At 49.0% G+C, this 15,769-nt stretch overlaps 2 protein-coding genes across 2 annotated transcripts; both read left to right on the top strand.

Moving 5' to 3' along the window:
* The first annotated feature begins 4,172 nt into the window (after positions 1–4,172).
* On the top strand, positions 4,173–8,360 carry Apoc4 (apolipoprotein C4). The gene is made up of 3 exons (NM_001109419.1): positions 4,173–4,288; positions 7,439–7,571; positions 8,140–8,360. The coding sequence occupies exons 1-3, from the start codon at positions 4,213–4,215 to the stop codon at positions 8,303–8,305; spliced, it is 375 nt and encodes a 124-aa protein (NP_001102889.1). The 5' UTR covers positions 4,173–4,212; the 3' UTR covers positions 8,306–8,360.
* A 1,336-nt stretch (positions 8,361–9,696) lies between these two features.
* On the top strand, positions 9,697–14,693 carry Apoc2 (apolipoprotein C2). Its single transcript, NM_001085352.1, has 4 exons — positions 9,697–9,717; positions 13,579–13,645; positions 13,814–13,964; positions 14,432–14,693. The coding sequence occupies exons 2-4, from the start codon at positions 13,591–13,593 to the stop codon at positions 14,517–14,519; spliced, it is 294 nt and encodes a 97-aa protein (NP_001078821.1). The 5' UTR covers positions 9,697–9,717; positions 13,579–13,590; the 3' UTR covers positions 14,520–14,693.
* The last annotated feature ends 1,076 nt before the right edge of the window (positions 14,694–15,769 follow it).

The raw sequence follows: 15,769 nt of genomic DNA, 5'->3' as shown, positions 1-15,769 counted from the left end.
AGACTTCTGTCACCATGCCTATGCAATGCTAGAGACAGAACTCCGGACACCATGTGTATGTGTGTGGTGAAGGGCTCTACCCATTGGGCCACACATCCTCAGCCTCTCTTTCACTCCAAATTTCCTTGCCAGAGCCCCAAGCATCCATCTGGAGAAGTGAGCAGTTAGAGACTGGTGGAAGATGGACGGTGGCTGAGGGAGGATGTTAGGGGGGTTGGGGGGGCAGGGGGGTTGGGGGATGAGCAGCATGAGTAGGGACTCTCAATCCCAACAAGATCACTCGGAGAGGAGAGAGGAGATTAGACACCTGGGAGGTTGACTGAGGATCACCAGGAGCTGGAGACCAGCCTGGCTACAGTGTAACTGTCTCAAAAACAAAAAGACAAAGGAGAGTTAGCGTTAATTCCCCTGGCGCTCTTGATGACTTAGCCAGTTCAGATCTCAGGGACTCTCCCAAAACCTCAGACATCTGCCAGGGTGACAGGATCCCCAACCCGTCCCAGTCTCCTGACTGATCCTTCTTCTTTCTCCCCCCCCCCCGCCCCCAGCTCCCTCCCTGGAACACTTGTTTTTCAGTTGTCCCTGATGTCCACCCTAAACGACCTTCAGTCTGTCCCTGTCCCCAGGATGAGCAAACATTGCAGGCAGCAAATAGCAAACAGCCCACAGCCACCCTGTATGCTGACTTTGACTTAAGGGCAAAGGACAGAGACCTCCCCCAGCTCCAGCCCCAGCCCCCCACCTTAGCCTCCCTGTTGGGCTGTACGCATTGCATGGGGAAGGTCACAGGCTGTCCCAGCATGGTGAAATAGTGAGAGACAACTAGATTCAGACGGAGACCCCACCACCAGCTACTGTCTCAGTTTCTTCATTTGTGAAAAAAGAATACTAGGTAGGGGCATGGCTCAGTGGTAGAGCAACCTACCCAGAATCCCCCAGTGTGGGGCTGGGGGCGTGGCTCAGTGATAGAGCACCTACCCAGAATCCCCCAGTGAAGGGCTGGTGATGTGGCTCAGTGGTAGTGCTCCTGCCCAGACAAAAAGCCCTCTCTGTTCAATTCCCATCCATAGGAAAAAATCCTTGTTGGAGAACACCAAAGCAGCTCCCTCTGGGCCTTGAGCACAGTGTGTAGAGAAGCACACACCAAATAAAGACCATCATACGTGGGCTAGTTGATGGAGGACTTACTAACTTGCACTTGGCCCTGCATTCAATCCCCAACTGTGCATCAAATTCAGTGGTGGCAAAGGCCAATGATCCCAACACTGGGAAGGCAGACACAAAAGTGTTCACAGTTCTAGGCATGCAGGGCTTCATCAGGAAAGGAGAACCTGTATTTAAAAATCCAAAACCTAGTGTGGAGATTTCCAGCAAGACCCCTGCCTCTGCTTCCTGTGTGCTAGAACTAAAGGCCTGTGCCACCATGCCTGATAATTTTTTGTTGCTGTTCTTCTCAAAGATACAGTTTCTCCATGGCCACAGTGGCCTGGAGCTCTGTAGACCAGGTTGGTCTTGAACTCACAATGGTCCATCTGCCTCTCCCTCTGGAGTGCTGGGGTTAAAGACATGTGCCGCTATACTTGGTTTAAAATCTTTTTTTTTTTTTTTCAAAAATGAAAAAATAAATAGCAACTGAGCATTACCTCTTGGATGCCTTGGCCTGTCTCAGGCTTGGGAACAGTAAATCAGCAAGTCACATTTTAGTGTGAAGTAATCAGCCCGCAGAGGGTCGGCAACCTGCATGTAGTCTCAATGCTGAAAAGACATGGAGTTTGGCTATAAACTCCACCTCCCTCCAGAGTTTCTGGGGAGTAGGGTCTTCCTAAGTCACCCAGGCTCAAACTCAATAATCTTCCTGCTTCAGCTTCTCAAGTTCTGCGGTCCCTGACGTGTGCCTCCCGCCCCATGACCATGTCCAGCAAGAGGTCTTTTTCATAACCAGACGTAGGGGATCTATGGTTTGTTGGTTTGCGCTTCTGTTTTTCTTTTTCTGATGTGGAAAATCAAAACAAAACCACAGAACATAAAATTTACCATTTCAGCCAGTTTCGGGTGTCTGGGTCAGCAGTGTTGAGACATTTACATGGTTGTGCAACAGACCCCAAAATCTATTCCTAAAATGTTTTGCATCATGACAAGCAGCAGCTCTGTGTTTTTTTTTTTTGTTTTTTTTTTTTTTTTTCTGTCAGCAAGAAATCAACACGTGAGGAACCCTATGATATCAGTATGATGGCTCAGCCCTCCTCAGTCATCTGGGGACAGGGTCACTCTGCAGTTGCCCCCACTGCAGGTAAAAGACCATCAGTACACACACACACACACACACACACACAATTTGTATTTCATGTGCATTGGTGTTTTACCTGCATGTATGTTTGTGTGAAGGTGTCAGACCCTCTGAAACCAGAGTTACAGGCAGTTTCAAGCTGCCACAAAGGTACTGGGAATTGAACCCGGGTCCTCTGGAGAAGGAACCGGTGTTCTTGACCTCTGAGCCATCTCTCCACCCTACCCCACCTCATCAGGGATTTGCTGCATGGAAACAGAGTGTGCTAGCCATGTGGGCACTGGGTGTCATCCCAGCCCTGGGAAGGCAGAGGCAGAGACATCAGAAATTCAAGGTCAGTCAAGGTGGCCCTGAGTTTAAGTCTCAGTAAACAATAAGCAACCACGGGGTACCCGGTAACATTTCAGTGTCAGAGGAGTAGGTACTGTCTAAACATCCATTTGGTAAAATTCCCAAATCTTGCATGGAACATGTTTAAATTAATTTTTCCCATTAATGTGCTTGACTCTTGACACTGTAGATCTCAAGAGCCTGAGGCTAAAGGGTTATGAGTTCATAGCTGTCATGAGCTGTATAACAAGACCTTGACTCATGAGAGAGGGAGAGAGACAGAGAGAGAGGAGGAAGGAAGAGGAGGCAGCGATGGCAGCCTCAAGATTACCTGAGACGAAGCCAGACTACCAGAGTTTGCTCTCTGGGATCCACAGTAGAAGGAGAGAAGCAACTCCTGAAAGTTGAAGTTGTCCTCTAACCTCCACACATGTTCCATGGCATGGGCACACCCATAAACACAGACATAGACACACACATACAGACACATACAAACACAGACACAGAGACACACACACAGACACCTACCCACAGAGACACACACACACACATAAAAGAAATAGCATAATTAAAAAAGCATTCTGGGGGTTGGGGATTTGGCTCAGCGGTAGAGCGCTTGCCTAGCGAGCGCAAGGCCCTGGGTTCGGTCCCCAACTCCAAAAAAAAAAAAGGAAAAAAAACAAAAAAACAAAAAAAAGGGTTGGGGATTTAGCTCAGTGGTAGAGCGCTTGCCTAGGAAGCGCAAGGCCCTGGGTTCAGTCCCCAGCTCCGAAAAAAAAGGAAAAAAACCAAAAAAACAAAAAAGCATTAAAGAGGGCTGGAGAGATGGCTCAGTGGTTAAGAGCACTGACTGCTCTTCCAGAGGTCCTGAGTTCAATTCCCAGCCACCACCTGGTGGCTCACAACCGTCTGTGATGGGATCTGACGCCCTCTTCTGGCCTGTCTGAAGACAGCAACAGTGAGTTATATATAAAATAAATAAATAAATCTTTTTTTTTTTTTTTGGTTCTTTTTTTCGGAGCTGGGGACCGAACCCAGGGCCTTGCGCTTAATAAATCTTTTTTAAAAATACATTTTTTAAATGTTAGCTAGAAGAACTCAAAATTCAAGTCACATGGCTACACAATGAATTCCAGGCCAGCCTGGGCTACTTGAGACCCTGCCTCAATTAGGACAGAAGGAACCCCTCACACACACCAATCTCTCCCCCCCCCCCCGGAGCTGGGGACTGAACCCAGGGCTCTACCACTGAGCTAAATCCCCAACCCCCCAATCTCTCTCAAAGTGTGGATTATGGGCTCATTTCTCAAAGGAAGAAACGGAGTCCAGGAAAACTCTGGTGGCGTGTGGAGTCAGTGTCGGGGCTTCCTGTCTTCTCTGAGGCCAGAGCCACACTCTGTCTAGGAAAGGGGGAGCCAGGCAAGAGTGGGCAGAGCCTCTGCCTCTCACAGTCACTGGCCCCATCGCTTTGAAGTCCTGCCAAGGGGATTGGGGAGGTCACAAGGGGAGGGCTCTTCCCAGTGTTGCCTGTCCCTTCCCCGGTGTGAAGAGTGGAGTACAGAGGGACAGAGACACAGAGGCCCAAGTCCCCAGAAATGTCCCTGCTGAGATGCAGGCAGCAGACCCTGCCATCACTCTGCCTCTCTGTGCTGTTCCTGGCCTGCTTTGTAGGTGAGGAGTTGAGGGGGGCTGTTGGAGGGGGGTTCCCTGGATGGGGCACAGCTGTGGCTTCATCAGTAGGCCAGTAGCCATGTAAGAGGAGCGCAACACACACATGCACATGCACAGCACACGTGCACACACACGGTCATGCACACACACACACACACACACACACACACACACACAAGCACGTATACACACATGGTCTCATGTAGCCCGGGTTGGCTTTGAACTCCAGATACAGCTAAGGATGATCTTGAATTCTGAATATTCCTTTCTCCACACCCACACCTCCATCCCCACCCCCACCCCCTCACCCGTCCCCCACCCCCAATGTGCTCAGCCTAAGGGCATGCCCCACCACTAGTGGCTTATTTGATGCTGGCATCAAAATCAGGGCCTTGTATATTCAAAGGAAGAACTCCCAGTGAAGCCTTCTCCTCTGCCCTTTGGCCCCAGCTGCAGTTGTGACAAAGGTTTATGTCCCACCATGGGCATAAGTATGCTTTGGTCGCTCTTACTTGATACCATTTATTTGTGGGTGTGTGGCTGTCTGTAGTTTTTTCAGTTTTATTTTGTTTTGAGGCAGGGTCTCAGGTGGCCCAGACTGAACTCCTGATCTTCCTGATTCTATCTCCTAATCACCAGAATCACAAGCCGGCAAAGCTTCCTGGGTGGGCATGTGTGTGCTCTCTATAGGGTACATGTCTGAAAAGTTCTAAGTGTGTGGCTATCCAGGAGGCTGTCTCTCTGCATGCGTGCTAGCACATAGCTTTGTGTTTTGTTCATGCAGTCAAAATTGTATCCCAAAAGCAGACAACATTGGTGTGGATCTGTAATCCCAACTATTCGAAGGCTGAGGCAGGAGGATTGCAGACCGAGGGTCCTCCCGACAGTTTAGAGACACTCAGATCTTTTTTGTTTTGTTTGTTTGCTATTTAATTATTTATTTATTTGATGCATCTGAGTGCACTGCAGCTGTCTTCAGACACACCAGATCCCATTACAGATGGTTGTGAGCCACCATGCGTTTGCTAGGAATTGAACTCACAACCTCTCAATGCTCTTAACCTCTGAGCCATCTGTCCAGCCCCGCCCCGACACTCAGTTTTTGAAAGTACAGAAAACTGGGACTCATGAGATGACTCAGTGGGTAAAGGTGTGTGCCACAAAAGCCTGGAACCAGAGGTTAGTGCCCGGAACCCACATGATGTCAGAAAGGAACATGTTTCTGAAGGTTGTCCTCTGACCTTAACACCAGCGTCATGAGACACAGAGGACCTCACGCAGAAACATGTAGCACATACATACATAAATAATTTTTAAATTCCTCTTATTATTTTATTTTATTTTTGTTTTGTGTGCATTGGGGTCTTGCCTACACATTTGTCTGTGTGAGGGTGCCAGATCCCCTGGAACTAGGGTTACAGACAGTTGTGAGCTGTCATGGGGGGGCTGAGAATTGAACCCAGGTCCTCTGGAAAAGCAGTGAGTGCTGTTAAGCGGACAGTGCTCTTTACAGCTGAGCTGCCTCTCCAGCCCTTTTTTCTTTTTAATTTTCAGACAGAACGGCCTGAATGGTAAAGCACCTGCAAAGCATGCATGAGGCTTTTGGTTCAACATCCAGTAAAATAATTAATTAATTAAAATACAATCACCTAACGAGTCAGGTCTAAAAGGCACATGCATGCCAATTCTCAAGCGGGGGGGGGTCGCTGAGGCAAGGGGACTTTGGAGGCCAGTATGGGTTACATAGGAAGATTCATCAACTAAAGAAAAAAATTGGGGAGCTCTGCAGTGGTGGTACACCCCCTTCAGTCCCAGCACTCAGAAGGAGGGGCAGGGAGATCTCTGCATGTTCGAGGCCAGCCTGGTCTACACAGTGAGTTCCAGGACAGCCAGGGCTACACAGAGAAACCATATCTTGAAAAACAAAAAGAAGGTCTGGAGAGATGGCTCAGTGGTTAAGAGCATTGACTGCTTTTCCAGAGGTGTCCTGAGTTCAATTCCCAGCAACCACATGGTGGCTCACAACCATTTGTAGTAAGATCTGATGCCCTCTTCTGGTGTGTCTGAAGAGATCAATGGTGTTTGTGCATAAAATAGTTAATTAATTAATCTTATTATTATTATTATTTTTTGGTTCTTTTTTTTGGAGCTGGGGACCGAACCCAGGGCCTTGAGCTTCCTAGGTAAGCGCTCTACCACTGAGCTAAATCCCCAGCCCCTAATCTTATTATTATTTTGTCTTTTTTTTTTTTTTTTTTTTTTTTTTTGGAGCTGAGGACCGAACCCAGGATCTTGCGCTTGCTAGGCAAGTGCTCTACCCCACCCCAATTAATTAATTTTAAAAATATTACCAAAGGGGTTGGGGATTTAGCTCAGTGGTAGCAAGCGCAAGACCCTGGGTTCGGTCCCCAGCTCCGAAAAAAAGAAAAGAAAAAAAAATGTTACCAAAAGACCAAACAACACAAGTATACACAAGTACTTGTGCGCCAGCTAGTATGTGGGAGTGAGTCTCTACCTTGGTGTGGTGTGTGTGTGTGTGTGTGTGTGTGTCTGTGTGTCTGTGTGTCTGTGTGTCTGTGTGTGTGTCCCAGAAGGGACATTGTCCATGGTAGAAGATAAATTACAGCGGGCTTTTGCTCCTCGGTGCATGGAGGAGGCAGCTAGTTTTGTGGGAAGGACTGGGAGGCAGGGGGTTTTCTGGGTCAGGGGCCCATCCTAGGGCAGGAGGGTTAGGTGGTTAGAGGAGAGAGGCACCAGGTGGGAAGTGAAGTTGCAGACTGAGCAAGAAAACTCTCAGGAGGCAGAGACAAGGGAGGGGCCAGCAGTGAGGAAGAGACCGGATCAGATGGTGGAGAGAAGGCTGTGGTGTCAGAGGGCCTAATAGGCCAGGATGAGAAAGGCTGTGCAATATACCGGGCACATTCCTGCTTACTTGTTCCTGTGTTATACAGTACACAGAAAGAGCATCATTGCACCCCCTTCTATAGGATGGGAAACTGAGCCTAGGACAGGCAAAGTCAAGTGTGACTTGTAATAAGGGGTGACGTGGGTGTCCGAGTACAGAGATGAGTCCCCCTGTCCCCAGGAGTAACATACAGGGAGAAAGGAATGGGGTTCTGAGATCTCAAGCTCCTCTGTGGTTTCCCCCAGCATCCATGCCTACAGAAAGCTTGACCCCCACTCCTGGCCCTGAGAACAGCCGCTGGAGCCTGGTAAGAGCCAGGGTGATGGAGATGGTGGAACCACTGGTGACCAGAACCAGGGACAGATGGCGGTGGTTCTGGTGAGAGAGTTCTTGTGCTCAGCTGGGAGGGGACACCAGAGTTAGAGAGGAGAGAAAGCCTGTGACTAGACCCTGAGTCTGAGGGAAGAAGGCTGGGACCTGGACCCCTGGGTCTGAGGGAGGAGGGCTGGGGATCTGGACTCCTGGGTCTGAGGGAGGAGGGCTGGGGATCTGGACTCTTGGGTCTGAGGGAGGAGGGCTGGGGATCTGGACTCCTGGATCTGAGGGAGGAGGGGATCTGGATGCCTGGGTCTGAGGGAGGAGGTCTGGGGATCTGGACTCCTGGGTCTGAGGGGATCTGGACTTCTGGGTCTGAGGGAGGAGGGCTGGGGATCTGGACTCCTGGGTCTGAGGGAGGAGAGATGGGAGTCTGGACTCCTGGGTCTGAGAGAGAAGGGCTGGGGATCTGGACTCCTGGGTCTGAGGGAGGAAAGATGGGAGTCTGGACTCCTGGGTCTGAGGGAAGAGTACAAAGACTCTGGAGTATTGAGTCTGAAAAAGGTCAGAAGTAAACGGGCAATACAGCTGGAGTATCTGGTTTGTCATCTGAGATGTGCCCTTTACACAGGGGCCCCAGAGCTATCCAGGGCTTCGTGCAGACCTACTATGAAGATCACCTGAAAGACCTGGGTCCCCGAACTCAGGCCTGGCTGCAGAGCTCCAGAGACCACCTCCTAAACAAGACCCACAGCCTGTGTCCCAGACTGCTCTGCAGGGACTGGACTCAGGGTTAAAGTGCCACCACGTACCTCCCTCCCCTGGAACCCACAATAAAGGTGTTTGTTCTTGATCTGTGTCACCGGATGCATAGCTCCTCTTGAGGCCAGAGGTCAACCTTCCATCATATCTAGGAGTTAATAAGTGGAAAGCTGTCACCTGACTGGGGAGGACACAGGAAAGCTTTAGGGGAAGGGGCCAAAGTGATAACCCTCCCCCTGCCCATGGGTTCCGGCTTGAAGTGAACAGGAGACTTCCAGGCGCCAGCTCAGATTCAGGAGGCAAAGTCTTGGAGGCCGGCATAGGTCAGATAACCCACATCCTCACAATGCCCCTCTCTCCCTAGAGCATGCAGACCTTATACAGAATTCCAAGTGGGTTCCGCAAACCCAGAAAGCCCTTCACAACACCCAAGCACACCGATCTCTCTCAGGAATTGGGGGATTGTCTCTCTTTTGTGGGAGACAGTGAGGAGAGGCTCTAGGGATGGAACCCAGGGCCTAGTACATGCCAGGTAATACCCTATCACTGAGCCCCAGCCTCAGCCTTCCTTCCTTTTAAAATTACATTTATTGAGGGGATGACAAGGTAGCTGAGTGGTTAATGTGACAGACTGCTAATTATTACATTTATATGTGTGCGCGCACACGCGTGTGTGTGTGTGTGTGTGTGTGTGTGTGTGTGTGCCGTGTGTACATGTAGGAGTGAGAAGACAACCTTCAAGAGTTTGTTCTCGGGGTTGGGGATTTAGCTCAGTGGTAGAGCGCTTGCCTAGCAAGCGCAAGGCCCTGGATTCGGTCCCCAGCTCCGAAAAAAAAAAAAAAAAGAGAAAAAAAAAAAAGAGTTTGTTCTCTCCCGTCACATGGGGGGATGAACGCAGATCAGTCTTGGTAGCAAGCTCTGTTACAGGGTGGGCCAGCTTCCCAGCTTCCTGGAACTTGCTGTGTGTAGACAAGGCTGGCCATGGTGGTACAAACCTTTAATGCCAGCACTTGGAAGATGAGGACACACTCAGCTACACAGAGCGTTCCAGGGGTAGCCTGAGCTACATGAGATCCCGTGTTAGAATAAAACCATAACAAACCTTTTCATTTTCAGATAGAAATCTTGCTAAGTTGCTCAGTGGTTCCTGGACTCACTCTGAATTCTTAATCCTCCTGCCTCAGCCTTCTGAAAAAGCTTGAGATTACAGCCCTGTCCAGTTTATGGGTGGCTTCTCAAAGTGGGACTCCCCTGCGGCACGACCTGACAGGGAACGTCACTGGCCACTACTCTTCCAGGCCTGCTGCCCCACCCCCTCTGTGGCTCTGTTGGCCAGGACTTTGGCCTAGGACAGAGGCTGATATGGAAGGAGGGGGCCTCCAGAGCTATAAAGCCTGCCAGCCCACTGAAGTTAGTGAGGATAGTCCATCCTGCCCATTGCACTCAGGTAAGAGGTGGGCCGAGGGGTTGAGGTGGGATATAGGTGGGGAGGGGAGATTCCTAAAGCAGAAAGTTATAGGACTAAACACCTTAGATGTCTTAGATGGGATTGAAAGACTTTTTCTTCCTTCCCTCCCTCCCTCCCTTCCTTCCTTCCTTCCTTCCTTCCTTCCTTCCTTCCTTCCTTCTTTTCTTCCTTCCTTTGAGACAGGGTCTCACTATGTAGTCCAGCCCAGGTGAGCCTTGAACTTACGTTCCTCCCGTCTCGGCTTGACCAGGCATGCTGTGGTGTGCCTGACTAAAACCATGGAATTTATAGTCATGCTCTATTTGTTTAACTTGGCCCTTCTCCCAGGTTTCATCTCTACCTTTTTTTAAAAAATCTATTATTTATTTACTTTCTTGCATGTATGGGTGTTTTCCCTGCATGTGTCTGTTCACCCCATGTATCCCGACTCCCTAGAGATCCTAGAGATCCAGAGGAGGACACTGGATCCCCTGGGACTAGACTTAGAGCCGGCTGTGAACCACCTTGTAGGTACTGGGAATCGAACCCAGGTCCTCTGGAAGGTAGTTAGTTCTCTCTAGTTACCACTAAAACCCCCTCCCCCGCCATCGCTTTCCGGCCTGGATTTCAGCCCCTTGCTGTCTCAGTTTCTCATCTCCAAAATATGGGAGATGATTTGTGTCCTGATTATACAACCATCGGCAAGCAAGAAAGGACGGCTGAGCAAAGCAGAGACAAGCCCAAGACTCTGAAGACACTAGAGGCAGGAGCGTCTGTCTGGTGTGACAGGTGTCCCAGGTCCCAGAGTGCCTCTCTCTCTCTCTCTCTCTCTCTCTCTCTCTCTCTCTCTCTCTCTCTCTCTCTGTGTGTGTGTGTGTGTGTGTGTGTGTCTGTCTGTCTGTCTCTATCTCTGTGTCTCTCTGTGTCTGTCTGTCTCTATGTGTCTGTCTCTGTGTCTCTGTATCTCTGTGTCGCTGTGTCTGACTCTGTGTCTCTCTGTCTTTGTCTCTCTGTGTGTGTGTGTCTGTCTCTCTCTCTCTCACTCTGTCTCTCACCCCCCCCACATGCAGTATTTTTCTGTGTAATAGAGCCCTGGCTGCCTGGACCTGCATTTGTAGACCGGACTGGCCTTGAATTCACAAAAATCTGCCTGCCTCTACCTCTCTGGGAACGCTAGGTTTAACGTGTGCCCACCATGCCTGGTGACCTTGGAATTCTGATCCTCCTGCCTCCACCTCTGAAATACTGAGATTACAGGAAGGTGCCATCACTGCCTGGCAGGCTCAATTATTTTTTCTTATATTTTATGTACGTATGTATGTATGTATGTATGTATGTATGTATGTATGTATGTATGTGTGTCTGTGTGTTTGTATATGCCATGGCACACATGTAGAAGTCAGAAGACTGCTTGAGGGGTTGGGGATTTAGCTCAGTGGTAGAGCGCTTGCCTAGAAAGCGCAAGGCCCTGGGTTCGGTCCCCAGCTCCGAAAAAAAAAAAGAACCAAAAAAAAAAAAAAAAAAAAAGAAGAAGAAGACTGCTTGAAGGAGTAGGGTCTCTCCTTCCACTACTTACTTGGTTCCCAGGATTTGAACTCAAGTCCTCTGGCTTGGTGTCAGATACTTATCGGCTGAACCATCTCACACAGTGTGCCCAGCACCACCCTCAAGATTTTACCAAAGAATTTATTTGTTTGTTTTTACAAGTTTTGTTTAGGGGCTGGAGAGATGGCTCAGTGGTTAAGAGCACTGACTGCTCTTCCAGAGGTCCTGAGTTCAAATCCCAGCAACCACATGGTGGCTCATAACCATCTGTAATGGGATCCGATGTCCTCTTCTGGTGTGAACTAAGACAGCTACAGTGTACTTATATATAATAAATCTTTTTTTAAAAAAGTTTTGTTTATATTTCCTACTACTCCAGGGCTGTTTAGGCCTCATGACAGCTTTCCTGAATGAATGAATGAATGAATGAATGAATGAATGAATGAATGAAGAGATGTGTCTCAGTTTCCTTGTCTGCCTTTCACTAGTATGTAGCAGACCTTGAGTGACAGCACTACCGCTTATAAAAATGTCCCCGGGGTTGGGGATTTAGCTCAGTGGTAGAGTGCTTGCCTAGGAAGCGCAAGGCCCTGGGTTCGGTCCCCAGCTCCGAAAAAAAAAAGAACAACAACAAAAAAAATGTACCCTGCCATTGCATCACATACTGTCATCTCAGCACCTTAGAGACAGAGGCAGGGGTCTGCTGTGAGTTCAACGCCAGTCTGATCTACCTAGAAAGAATCTAGTTTTGTTTTGTCTTGTCTTTGCTTCTTTTTTTAAAAATTTTTTATTATATATTTCTTTACTTACATTTCAAAGGTTATTCCCCTTCCCGGTTAGGAAGCCATAACTGGGATATGTCCATAAGCCCCCATTTCCTCCCCTCCCCCTCCCCCGTACAAGTATTCCCCCTATACATCCCCCTTATTGCCCTCTCCCATATTTCCCTGCACTGGGGGTCCAACCTTGGCAAGACCAAGGGCTTCCCCTTCCACTGGTGCCCCAACAAGGCTATTCTCTGCTACATATGCAGTTGGAGCCCTGGGTCAGTCCATGTATAGTCTTTCGATAGTGGAAGCTCTGGTTGGTTGGCATTGTTGTTTTTATGGGGTTGCAAGCTCCTTCAACTCTTTCAATCCTTCCTTTGTTCTTCTTTCTTATTAGAAAGAAAAGGCAGGGCGTGTCAAAATCTGAAGAGCAGGACGGGAGTTGTAGCTCAGAGAGTAGAGTGCTTTCCTGGGAAGCTTAGGGTTCTAGGTTTGAGTCTCAGGACCACAGGAAACTAGATGTGGTGACACACATGTGATCCCAGCATTCCAGAGGTGGGGACAGGGCGCTCAGGAGTTTAAGGTCAGCCTCTACTTAGTCAATTTGAGGCCAGCCTCGGCTATGTGAGACGTTGTGGGGGTTTTTGGCTTTTTAAAGTGGAGCTTTGAGACATGGTTCGGTGGTTAAGAGCGCTTGTTGCTCTTAAGGAAACAGGGGGCTTTGGTGGCACTCGGCTTTAATCCAGCACTGTTCCAGGACAGCCAAGGCTACAGAGAAACCCTGTCAAAACAACAACAGCAACAACAATAACAAAAACCCAAACAAACAAAAAACCCCTTGGGTTCGGTTCACTAACATCTCTAATTCCAGAATCCAACCATTTCCCGGCCTCCACAGGGACTAGGCCTGCACTAAGGGCACTGACATACATGCGGGCAGAACAGCCACGTGCATTTCTTCTATTATTATCATCTTCTTGTTATATTGTTTTCCAGACAGCTCAGGCTGTCCTAGAATTCACATTGTAGACCAGGCTCACCTTGAACCCAAAGAGATCAGCCTGCTTCTGCCTTCCAAGTTCTGGGATTAAAAACATACACTTCTATGCCTGGCTTCACACACACACACACACACACACACACACACACACCACACACACCACACACACACACACACACACACACACACACACACACACACACGTGTTGTAATGGCACACGCCACCAACCCTAGTACTTGAGAGCTCAAGGCAGGTGACTCTGAATTTGAGGCCAACCTGGTCTACATAGTGAACCCCAGACCAACCAGTGCTACATAGTGATGAGACCTTGTGTGATCCTGCCCCCCCTTTGCCCCCTCCCTCCCCAAAACACAACCCTCTAGAGTAGAATTCCAGGAGGGACCTCATCTGAATTAACAGGTTTCAAATCATTGTTGGGCAGGAATAGGGACAGAGTAGGGTCCCACCCACCCCTGGTGAACAGGACCCTAGGAATGCACTGCCCAGTGACCCCGCTGTCTAACACAACCTTGTCCTCAATGCTCCAGGTCCCAGACAGCATGGGGTCTCGTTTCTTCCTGGCTCTATTCCTGGCTCTCCTAGTGTTGGGAAACGGTAAGTGGGTGGAACTGCAAGGTGGTGGGGAGAGGTGAGTAAGGGAGGGGCGGGGTGACCCCTCAAGAGCTCCCCACCTTCCTCAGCCATTCCCTTGTCTTCCTCACCTGCTTCCACTCATCCAAAGTCCCCTCAGCACCTCCAGTCTAACTCTCGTGCTTCCCACAGAGGTCCAGGGGACCGAGGAAGATGATCCGGGCAGCTCAGCTCTGCTGGACACGGTACAGGAGCACTTGTTCAGTTACTGGAACTCTGCCAAGGCGGCCGCCGGAGAACTATACCAGAAGACATACCTGACCAGCGTGGACGAGAAACTGAGGTGTGTCTCTCCCAGTGGGGACAGATCCCAGCATATGCCCTCAGAACCAGAGGTCTATGCCCTATCCCTCCTCCCTCAGACCCAGGAGTCCAGGCCCCAGCTCTCTTCCCTCAGACCCTTCTTCCTTAGACTCATGGGTCTAAGCTCTAGCCCTCCTACCTCAAAACTCTGGAATCCAGACACTGACCTCATCCCTCAGACTCAAGTCCAGATCCCAACTTCCTCTTTCAGGCTCAGGGTCCAAGCCTAACCATCTCCCCTTAGACTCAAGGATCCAATCCCTAACGCCCCTCCTCCCCTCCCTCACACCAAGGCATTACCCCAGTCTTCCCCCCAGACTAAGGAATACGGCCCCCATCTCCTTTCTGTCAAATGCGAGGTCCAAACCTTCCTTTTCTCCCTCAGACCCAGGGCTTCAGTCTCTAGGCTCTTCCTTCCAACTCCTCCTTGTGCTCTCTTCTCTCCAGGGACATGTACAGCAAAAGCTCGGCGGCCATGACCACGTACGCTGGCATTTTTACAGACCAGCTCCTTACTCTCCTGAAAGGAGAGTAGTTACTACATAAACTCCGAGTTAGGGGAAAGGAAAACCGGACACCCGGCCCTTTTGCTCTCATCACCTGACCAGGATGGTCCTACATCTCCCTGTCCCAGCATCTCCCATCTTCCTGCGTCCAACTCTAGACCAAATTCTTTCAATGAAAGAATAAATGAGTCCAGTTTCCTTGGCATCCGTGTGGCTTCTTTTCTGGGGTTCCCAGAGCCAAGATGGAGGGTCTTTGGATCTAGTCCTCCTTTGATCGGTGTGGTTTTATGACAAGGTGGTTAGCATCCTGCATTCTGGACCTTTGGTGACCACCCACATGTCTATGGCTTTCACTCAAAACCTGGCCCACTCGCATGAAGGCTGAAGCCAGGCATTCGGGCTCACATGGGTAATCCTAGCACCTGAGACCAAAGGCACAGGATCATAGCACTTCTAAGTCCGGCTTGGGATACATTGTGAGTTTTAGTTTTCTTTTTAAATGACATTTATGTATGTATGTATGTATGTATGTATGTATGTATGTATGTATGTATGTATGTATTTAGAGACAGGCTCTCTATGTAGTGTTTCTCACTGTGTAGACCAGGCTGGCTTCAAACTAAGAGATCTGTTGCCTCTGCCTCCTGATTGCTGGGATTAAAGGTATGAGCCACCACCCTGCTTTCTCTCTCTTTCTTCTCTCTCCCTCCCCCCCCCCTTTGTTTTTTTCACACAACAGGGGTTTTGAGGCCAGCTTGGTTGGCAGAGTAAGATTTATCACTAAACAAAATACAAACAACACGCAAACACACAAACTCACCCAATTTAAGAATTATACACATGGACTGGAGAGATGACTCAGTGGTTAAGAGCACTGACTGCTCCTCCAGAGGTTCTGAGTTCAATTCCCAGCAACCACATGGTGGCTCACAACCATCTGTAATGGGATCTGATGTCCTCTTCTGGTGTGTCTGAAGACAGTGAGTGTACTCATATAAAATAAATAAATAAATAGAGCTTAAAAAGAATTATGTATGTACGTATGTATGTATGTATGTATGTAGTATGTATGTATATACATGTTTTTTTCAAGACAGGGTTTCTCTGTGTAACTTGACTTACTGAAACTCAATCTGTAGACCAGGCTATCCTTGGATTCATAGAAATCTGCCTGCCTCTGCCTCTGATTGCTGATATTAAAGGCATACACCACCACTACCTGCTCAATAAATATTTTTTTTAAAGATTTATTTATTTATCATATACAAGTACACCGTAG

Source organism: Rattus norvegicus, chromosome 1 (assembly GCF_021556685.1).
Source record: "Rattus norvegicus strain SHRSP/BbbUtx chromosome 1, alternate assembly SHRSP_T2T, whole genome shotgun sequence".
NCBI lineage: Eukaryota > Metazoa > Chordata > Mammalia > Rodentia > Muridae > Rattus > Rattus norvegicus.
Note: the sequence above shows the minus strand (reverse complement) of the source record. Positions and strands in the feature narration are given on the sequence as shown.